The 8,981-nt window shown below is 40.6% G+C and overlaps 1 protein-coding gene across 2 annotated transcripts; it reads right to left on the bottom strand.

The window, feature by feature from the left end:
* Window positions 1–3,635: 3,635 nt before the first annotated feature.
* On the bottom strand, window positions 3,636–8,655 carry LOC110531506 (C-type lectin TsL-like). 2 transcript variants are annotated; one of them, XM_021614715.3, is made up of 6 exons: window positions 8,484–8,655; window positions 8,282–8,339; window positions 7,402–7,770; window positions 4,953–5,294; window positions 4,196–4,296; window positions 3,636–3,880 (listed from the first exon to the last, which is right to left on the bottom strand). In XM_021614715.3, exons 1-6 carry the CDS (start codon window positions 8,511–8,513, stop codon window positions 3,776–3,778), a joined length of 1,005 nt encoding a protein of 334 aa, XP_021470390.2. In that variant the 5' UTR covers window positions 8,514–8,655; the 3' UTR covers window positions 3,636–3,775. The 2 variants fall into 2 exon arrangements, with proteins under 2 accessions (XP_021470390.2, XP_090039742.1); XM_090183616.1 differs by lacking the exon at window positions 7,402–7,770 and having other exon boundaries at window positions 8,484–8,637.
* Window positions 8,656–8,981: the final 326 nt, after the last annotated feature.

The raw sequence follows: 8,981 nt of genomic DNA, 5'->3' as shown, positions 1-8,981 counted from the left end.
CCTTTTTATGACATTTATCTATTTTCCTCCTCTATCTCCTCTACCCTATTGTTATTTTCCTTTTAAACATATTTCTTTCTTTCTTTCTGTTCAATTGAAACCCAACAAATCTGAACTGAAACCATGAACCCTTAAATTCAATCATAATCTAAACATCAATTTATTCCATAGCTGTACGTTTGATATCGCATTCATGATTTAAATCCCCACTCTGTAATTCAAACAGCAACAAAATGGCAGCCCTGCCTCTTGGTTTCCTAAAAAGCTGAGGGATGACACTAGGGAAATGTAACCACCCTCAAATTTAATTGAACTGTCATTTATAATCAATTCAATTGGTATTTTATCATTCATTTAAATGGCTTAAAAATCGCTGTGAAAATCTAGAGTGCGCCTTTAAGCAAATAATTGCGAGTGTGTATGGCTGCCTCTCAAATGGCATCTTAATCCCTGTTTTAGTGCACTACTTTTGACCAGGGCCCATAGGGTTCCGTTTGAAGGTAGTGCACTATACAGGGAATATGGTGTTATTGGGACACAGACAGACTCACCTGGCTGGAACTGAAAGATGATCACACCGTTCGCTGATGAATTCAAGGGCATATCCGACGACATATACATTTTCCCCATTTCAGTCATAAAGATAATATCAATGGGTTTATACATTGAATATCAGGTCCATTAGTGTTTTTTTTGTTGCTTTGTAATAGCTATAATGATGAACAATTTATGAACGATTTACAATATATTCATAAATATTTCATTGGAATATGGCAGTTATAAAGTGTTACTTCTATATCTTAATCTCACCATTCATCTGGTCCAGCAGACAATCCTTATCTGACCTCTTCTTGGACACGGAAATAATAGTAAGTATAACTAAAGTTTTAAAGTAAATTTAACTCTACAAATAGTCCAGTGTTATAAATATTTATACAGTTTGTCAACCTCGGTATTAAAAGCAGAAACCATGATCTCCTCACCTCTTTCTTCCTCTCTCTATCTCTCTCTCTTTCTCAATCTCTCTATCAAGAGTCTCTCTCTCTCTGTGTGTGTGTTGCCTATTCTTCAGGAAGGTTCCTGAAATAGTTTGCAGTTCTCTTTTTCCTTACCCAAACTTGACTAACCGGTCCTAGATCATCACAATGAATAGAATGCATACCAGATCATGGGTGCCAAACTCAATCCACAGAGGGCCGAATGTCTGCTGGTTTTTTGTTTTTTCCTTTCAATTTGTGTCCAATTACAACCTAGACAACCAGGTGAGGGGAGATCCTAATTAATCAGTGACATTAATTGATTAATCAATTACAAGGGAAGAGTGAACTCTCCATGGAATGAATTTCACAACAGTGTCCTACATCATCAGGAGCTAGGTAATGAAATGTCTTGAATAGAATAGAATTTATTCTGTTTTCTTGCATGTCAGAAACAATTGTATTATCAGGTCAATTCTCCTTAAATGTAAAATGTTCTAAATATAGCCAGTCATTGAATGTGTAACAAGGGCAACAGATGCACAAGGTAAACCATGCAGATAAACTGTAGATTATATGTCACAGGTGTATCCTAGGAAGAAAAACATACACAGGAAAACCTTATCAATGAAATAATCTTTAATGCTGTAAAACATATTAAAATCCCATAATTATTCAATACATAATCAATCACATAATAAAGCAATCAATCAATCAACTGATCAACAAATTAGATTTAAAATCAACCATTTATATATTCTCCCTGTGGGGACTGTTATGTTAAACCTACCTGAACAAAAAACGACAGAATAAACACAGAGATGCAACTATTTCCCCTTTAACCGACAATGTAAATTCAAACTCACTCTTTCATGTTAAGGTACAGTAAGTAGTTGTTTACAATTAGAAACAACAAGAAAAATAAATAGATTGAATCAATAACAAGAAAGCTGAAACTTTTAGATATTTCTTGGAATTATAGTTTGAACAATAAGTGTGAAAACAATCCAGATGCAATTTGACCGTATTAATATGTAACTGTTGTTGGCTACTGAGTATAAAGAACAGCATTCAAATAATATACGTTTTTATTTTAATATAAGTATAGTATTAATATGTAACTGTTGTTGGCTACTGAGTATAAAGAACAGCATTCAAATAATATACGTTTTTATTTTAATATAAGTATAGTATTAATATGTAACTGTTGTTGGCTACTGAGTATAAAGAACAGCATTCAAATAATATACGTTTTTATTTTAATATAAGTATAGTATTAATATGTAACTGTTGTTGGCTACTGAGTATAAAGAACAGCATTCAAATAATATACGTTTTTATTTTAATATAAGTATAGTATTAATATGTAACTGTTGTTGGCTACTGAGTATAAAGAACAGCATTCAAATAATATACGTTTTTATTTTAATATAAGTATAGTATTAATATGTAACTGTTGTTGGCTACTGAGTATAAAGAACAGCATTCAAATAATATACGTTTTTATTTTAATATAAGTATAGTATTAATATGTAACTGTTGTTGGCTACTGAGTATAAAGAACAGCATTCAAATAATATACGTTTTTATTTTAATATAAGTATAGTATTAATATGTAACTGTTGTTGGCTACTGAGTATAAAGAACAGCATTCAAATAACATACGTTTTTATTTTAATATAAGTATAGTATTAATATGTAACTGTTGTTGGCTACTGAGTATAAAGAACAGCATTCAAATAATATACGTTTTTATTTTAATATAAGTATAGTATTAATATGTAACTGTTGTTGGCTACTGAGTATAAAGAACAGCATTCAAATAACATACGTTTTTATTTTAATAAATAAAAGTTGGGAGAAACGAAGGGTACTTGAACGACTATATTTAATTTCTACATTGGCTAAAATGAGGTTAAGGTTAAGGGATTGGTTAAGGTTAGGGTTAGGGTTAGGGTTAAGGTCAGGGTTAGGGAGTTGGTTAAGGTTAGGGTTAGAGGGTTGGTTAGGGTTAAGGTTAAGGTTAAGGGATTGGTTAAGGTCAGGGTTAAGGTCAGGGTTAGGGAGTTGGTTAAGGTTAGGGTTAGAGGGTTGGTTAAGGTCAGGGTTAGGGGGTTAGTTAAGGTTAGGGTTAAGGTCAGGGTTAGGGAGTTGGTTAAGGTTAGGGTTAGAGGGTTGGTTAAGGTCAGGGTTAGAGGGTTGGTTAGGGTTAAGGTCAGGGTTAGGGAGTTGGTTAAGGTTAGGGTTAGGGGGTTGGTTAAGGTCAGGGTTAGAGGGTTGGTTAGGGTTAAGGTCAGGGTTAGGGGGTTGGTTAAGGTTAGGGTTAGAGGGTTGGTTAGGGTTAAGGTCAGGGTTAGGGGGTTAGTTAAGGTTAGGGTTAAGGGATTGGTTAAGGTTAGGGTTAAGGTCAGGGTTAGGGAGTTGGTTAAGGTTAGGGTTAAGGTCAGGGTTAGGGAGTTGGTTAAGGTTAGGGTTAGAGGGTTGGTTAGGGTTAAGGTCAGGGTTAGGGGGTTAGTTAAGGTTAGGGTTAAGGTCAGGGTTAGGGAGTTGGTTAAGGTTAGGGTTAGGGGGTTGGTTAAGGTCAGGGTTAGAGGGTTGGTTAGGGTTAAGGTCAGGGTTAGGGGGTTAGTTAAGGTTAGGGTTAGGGGGTTGGTTAACGTTAGGGATACGGTAAGGGTTAGTTTTCAGGGTTTTGATTAGTCGGGCTGTCAATGGGATGTTGGTCAGAAAAGTCCCCATAGTCTCTGCTGTAATGGTATTTACAGTTCCAGCTTAATACTCGGTTGAGTTTCTCCTCTTTAATTCTTCTTTTCTTCCTCGTGGAAGATCTTTCCAACGGTCTGCTCCTTCCATCTCAGTTTGACGTCATCAGAAATCCCCTTCTCCCTCAGCTCTTTCCTTATCTGGAACACAAACTAGTCTGACTAGTCTACCAACTATGCAGCCAGTACTGGCTAACACTTTACTGTATTCCTCATTCATAAAGCCTTTATAACAGCCACATAAGAAATTATAGCATCAGTCATAGGCGGTAATAAACATTATGAACAATATCATAATATGTTTTAAATGTACTGTACTTGTATTGGTCGTTATAGATGACAGGTACCACATCTGTAGTCAATGGTATATATTATGGCCAGATACTGCAGTCACACTTTATCACTTGTACTAAACTGGCTCTAATTTTTCAACGAGGCAGAGAAGGTGAAATTCACCTGCCGCAAGATGGCTTCCTGTATGTCAGGATCAGTCAGGTCCATGTCCTGGTCCTTTGGGGTCAGCTTCACTCTCACCACCTGCTGTGTCTTCACTGGAGCTAACAGAGACAGACGGAGACAAAGAGACAGCCACATGTACCTATACAAGACGCAGGCCTAGAATTTCAAAGCAAAGAGCAGAAGGCAGGGCTTTCTCTTATAAAGCAACATTTTTATGGAATGGCCTGCCGATCCATGTCAGAGACGCAGACTCGGTCTAAACCTTTAAGTCTATACTTGACTTGAGTAGGTTGAGTCACTGACATGACCGTCCTGTCTGGTTTTTCTCCCCCTCGGTCTTGTGCGGTGGGGAGATCTTTGTGGGCTATACTCGGCCTTGTCTCAGGGTAGTAGGTTGGTGGTCTGTTGATATCCCTCTGGTGGTGGTGGTGGGGGGGCTGTGCTTTGGTAAAGTAGGTGGGGTTATATCCTGCCTAGTTGATCCTATCTCAGTAACCAGTATCTATCCTGCAATAATCTATGTGCTGGGGGGGCTAGGGTCAGTCTGTCCTATCTGGCGAAATTCTCCTGTTTTATCTGGTGTCCTGGATGAATTTAAGTATGCTTCTACTGATTTCCTCTCCCTTTCTCTCCATTTCCCTCTCATCTCCCAGAGGATCTGAGCCCTAGGACCACACATGGACACAGACACAGATCCTTCTCAGCAGTGTTTGTGTACTGAGGATGAATGTGATAAAAAAGGAGCATAACTCACCACCGTAGCAAATGAAGGGACTGTTTATGTAACACTGCATATCATCCCATCTTCCCAAGTTATTCAACCTTGTCGAGGCACAGTCCTGATTTCCTTTGGAATTGTTGGGCTTTTCCTTTATCCAGTATGTGAATGAGGAGTTACTTCCGCCCGACCACTTCCAGGAGTCTCTGAACAGGCCGATCCACCCTTCATTGGCAGCAGCCACTGTCACTACCTCATGGTTCTGAGTCTGGTTCCTCACACTGGCCAGGTCTGTGTAGTACTTCCTGCAGTAACTCTGCGCCTCGTGCCACGTTTTAGCCACATTAATGAAATGGAAAGACTCCTTCGAATTTTTCACTGTAATGTAAGTATGACATTAAGTCAGATTGTGTGTTATTCTGATGGAACTACTACAGTATCGTATTTCCCCGATCAACAGATATTTGCTGAATATTTTGATATACATGTATTACACACTGCTCAAAAAAATAAAGGGAACACTAAAATAACACATCCTAGATCTGAATGAATGAAATATTCTTATTAAATACTTTTTTCTTTACATAGTTGAATGTGCTGACAACAAAATCACACAAAAATTATCAATGGAAATCAAATTTATCAACCCATGGAGGTCTGGATTTGGAGTCGCACTCAAAATGAAAGTGTAAAACCACACTACTGATCTAACTTTGATGTAATGTCCTTAAAACAAGTCAAAATGAGGCTCAGTAGTGTGTGTGGCCTCCACGTGCCTGTATGACCTCCCTACAACGCCTGGGCATGCTCCTGATGAGGTGACGGATGGTCTCCTGAGGGATCTCCTCCCAGACCTGGACTAAAGCATCCGCCAACTCCTGGACAGTCTGTGGATGGAGCGAGACATGATGTCCCAGATGTGCTCAATTGGATTCAGGTCTGGGGAACAGGCGGGCCAGTCCATAGCATCAATGCCTTCCTCTTGCAGGAACTGCTGACACACTCCAGCCACATGAGGTCTAGCATTGTCTTGCATTAGGAGGAACCCAGGGCCAACCGCACCAGCATATGGTCTCACAAGGGGTCTGGGGATCTCATCTCGGTACCTAATGGCAGTCAGGCTACCTCTGGCGAGCACATGGAGGGCTGTGCGGCCCCCCAAAGAAATGCCACCCCACACCATGACTGACCCACCGCCAAACTGGTCATGCTGGAGGATGTTGCAGGCAGCAGAACGTTCTCCACGGCGTCTCCAGACTGTCACGTCTGTCACATGTGGTCAGTGTGAACCTGCTTTCATCTGTGAAGAGCACAGGGCGCCAGTGGCGAATTTGCCAATCTTGGTGTTCTCTGGCAAATGCCAAGCGTCCTGCACGGTGTTGGGCTGTAAGCACAACCCCCACCTGTGGATGTCGGGCCCTCATACCACCCTCATGGAGTCTGTTTCTGACCGTTTGAGCAGATACATGCACATTTGTGGCCTGCTGGAGGTCATTTTGCAGGGCTCTGGCAGTGCTCCTCCTGCTCCTCCTTGCACAAAGGCAGAGGTAGCGGTCCTGCTGCTGGGTTGTTGCCCTCCTACGGCCTCCTCCACGTCTCCTGATGTACTGGCCTGTCTCCTGGTAGCGAGACAGGCTCTGGACACTACGCTGACAGACACAGCAAACCTTCTTGCCACAGCTCGCATTGACGTGCCATCCTGGATGAGCTGCACTACCTGAGCCACTTGTGTGGGTTGTAGACTCCGTCTCATGCTACCACTAGAGTGAAAGCACCGCCAGCATTCAAAAGTGACCAAAACATCAGCCAGGAAGCATAGGAACTGAGAAGTGGTCTGGTCACCACCTGCAGAACCACTCCTTTATTGGGGGTGTCTTGTTAATTTGCTATAGTTTCCACCTGTTGTCTATTCCATTCGCACAATAGCATGTGAAATGTATTGTCAATCAGTGTTGCTTCCTAAGTGGACAGTTTGATTTCACAGAAGTGTGATTGACTTGGAGTTACTTTGTGTTGTTTAAGTGTTCCCTTTATTTCTTTGAGCAGTGTACATTGATTCAGGTGTCGAAAGCATTCAACAGGGATTCTTGCCCATGTTGACTCCAATGCATCCCACAGTTGTGTCAAGTTGGCTGGATGTCCTTTGGGCGGTGGACCATTCTTGATACACATGGGAAACGGTTGAGCAATAATAACCCAGCAGCGTCACAGTTCTTGACACCTGGCACCTACTACCATACCCCGTTCAAAGGCACTTACATTTTTCGTCTTGCCCGTTCACCCTGTGAATGGCACACATACACAATCCATGCCTGAACTGTCTCAAGGCTTTAAACATCCTTCTTTATCCTGTCTCCTCCCCTTCAGCTACAATGATTGACATGGATTTTTACCATTGACATCAATAAGGGATCATATCTTTCACCTGGATTCACCTGGTCAGTCTGTCATGGAAAGAGCCAGTGTTCCTAATAGGGTTACTTACTGCCATTGCAGATGAAGAAATGTTGAACGTTACACGGGGCATCATTCCATTGACCACTGCGTCTCATAAATACACAGTCCTCCTTCCCTCCGGCATTATTGGGTTCGGTCTCTTCCCAGTTGGCATATCCCTGACTGTAATCTCTGTCTGCCAGAGACCACTGCCACTCTCCCTTCTGCAGCCCTATCCAGGCTGATCCATTATAACCACTGTCTACAGTGTTGATCAGTCTGTTCATATCCTCCATGTTGTCTATGGTGGCCAGGTCAGTGTACTTCTCTCTGCAGTATCTCTGTGCTTCAGTCCAGGTCTTATTCATGTTCACAAAGTGATACTCATGAGCAAGGCATGAGGAGAGAGTGTAGAGCCCTGTGGAGAAGTCCATTATCTCATTCATATTTTCACTGTAGTGTCTATGTGAGGAACGTTATCTACATGTTGGAAGTACTGGTTCAATAACGACCTTTACGAGAGGAGTGGGCTGTTTTTTCTATCGGACCCAAATCCCCGATGCAAATTGAATACATGTAATAAATACATTCTACGTCACATATTGAGACTTTGGTATCAAACTTGACTGTCTTGCAATGTTAGAAGAATAAACAGGCTTGCAATTGAGCTTTGTGCCACGGTGTGCTCTCCATGCAGTGTGACGCTGACAAACAAACAGCTCACTTTTTGACCAGCATACTGTACCTGTACATATAAATGTTTCTACCAAACAAATGATGATATTTTCTAAAACTACTGTAGCCTATAGATATCCATTCCAGCTCAATATGTGAAAATACTTGTAAATGGAAAATTCTGCCAGATAAATGTGGTCAACTTAAAATCTAAAATCTGGATTTAAAAACAAAACCTTAATAAAGACACTGACCAGAGAGAAACAGGACCAGCACCTTCTTGTCCATGACATAATACCAGACCTCTTGTACCTACAGACCAAAGGTGAACACATTTAGACATGATTGTTTCATCCTCATCACCCTTAAAATATGATACATTTTATGAATTATGTTGTTATCACTTTTGTAAAGAAAACCTGCTAGCTTTCCTCTGTACTGGTGAAATGTCCTTACCTGATGTAGTTCTGTGGAGTCTCTGTTCATCCGAATCTCTCTCTGAATGGAGCACTGTCTAGAATCCCTGTCAGAATAAAGTTGTTGACAGTACAACTATTCATCTCTGTGTTCATCACGTTTTAGTGTGTTAAAGAACACGTCACCATTCTCTGTACCACCAGTTCACAACAGAGATAGTGAAAGGAGTAGTGTTAGCCTTTTGCATGTTATCCTTTTGCATGTTAGCCTTTTGCATGTTAGCCTTTTGCATTTTTTGGACTGTTCATGTCCCTTCTGAAAAACAGCTTCTATCTCAAGGCCGGACTGTTTAACAGCCATCACTAACATTTATTGGCTGTTGCCAACATACTGAATCATCTCCAGCCACTTTAATAATGAAAAATGTATGTAATAAATGTATCACCAGCCACTTTAAACAATGCCACTTTATATAATGTTTACATACACTACATTACTCATCTCATATGTAAATGCTGTACTCTGTACCATCTACTG

The sequence above is a fragment of the Oncorhynchus mykiss genome, chromosome 9, assembly GCF_057628025.1.
Source record: "Oncorhynchus mykiss isolate SJ-2025 chromosome 9, ASM5762802v1, whole genome shotgun sequence".
Classification (NCBI taxonomy): domain Eukaryota; kingdom Metazoa; phylum Chordata; class Actinopteri; order Salmoniformes; family Salmonidae; genus Oncorhynchus; species Oncorhynchus mykiss.
The sequence above is the reverse complement of the archived record's forward strand: the minus strand, read 5'-3'. Positions and strand labels throughout refer to the sequence as shown.

Bases quoted from the DNA above. Each gene is read 5' to 3' on its own strand.
- LOC110531506 (XM_021614715.3), bottom strand. From the start codon at position 8,513: ATGAACAGAGACTCCACAGAACTACATCAG. The intron at 5,295-7,401 runs GTAAGTAACCCT...CTTACATTACAG, and splicing joins TTTCTTCATCTGCAATGGCA to TGAAAAATTCGAAGGAGTCT. The intron at 3,881-4,195 runs GTGAATTTCACC...TTTGTGTTCCAG, and splicing joins AGGAAGCCATCTTGCGGCAG to ATAAGGAAAGAGCTGAGGGA.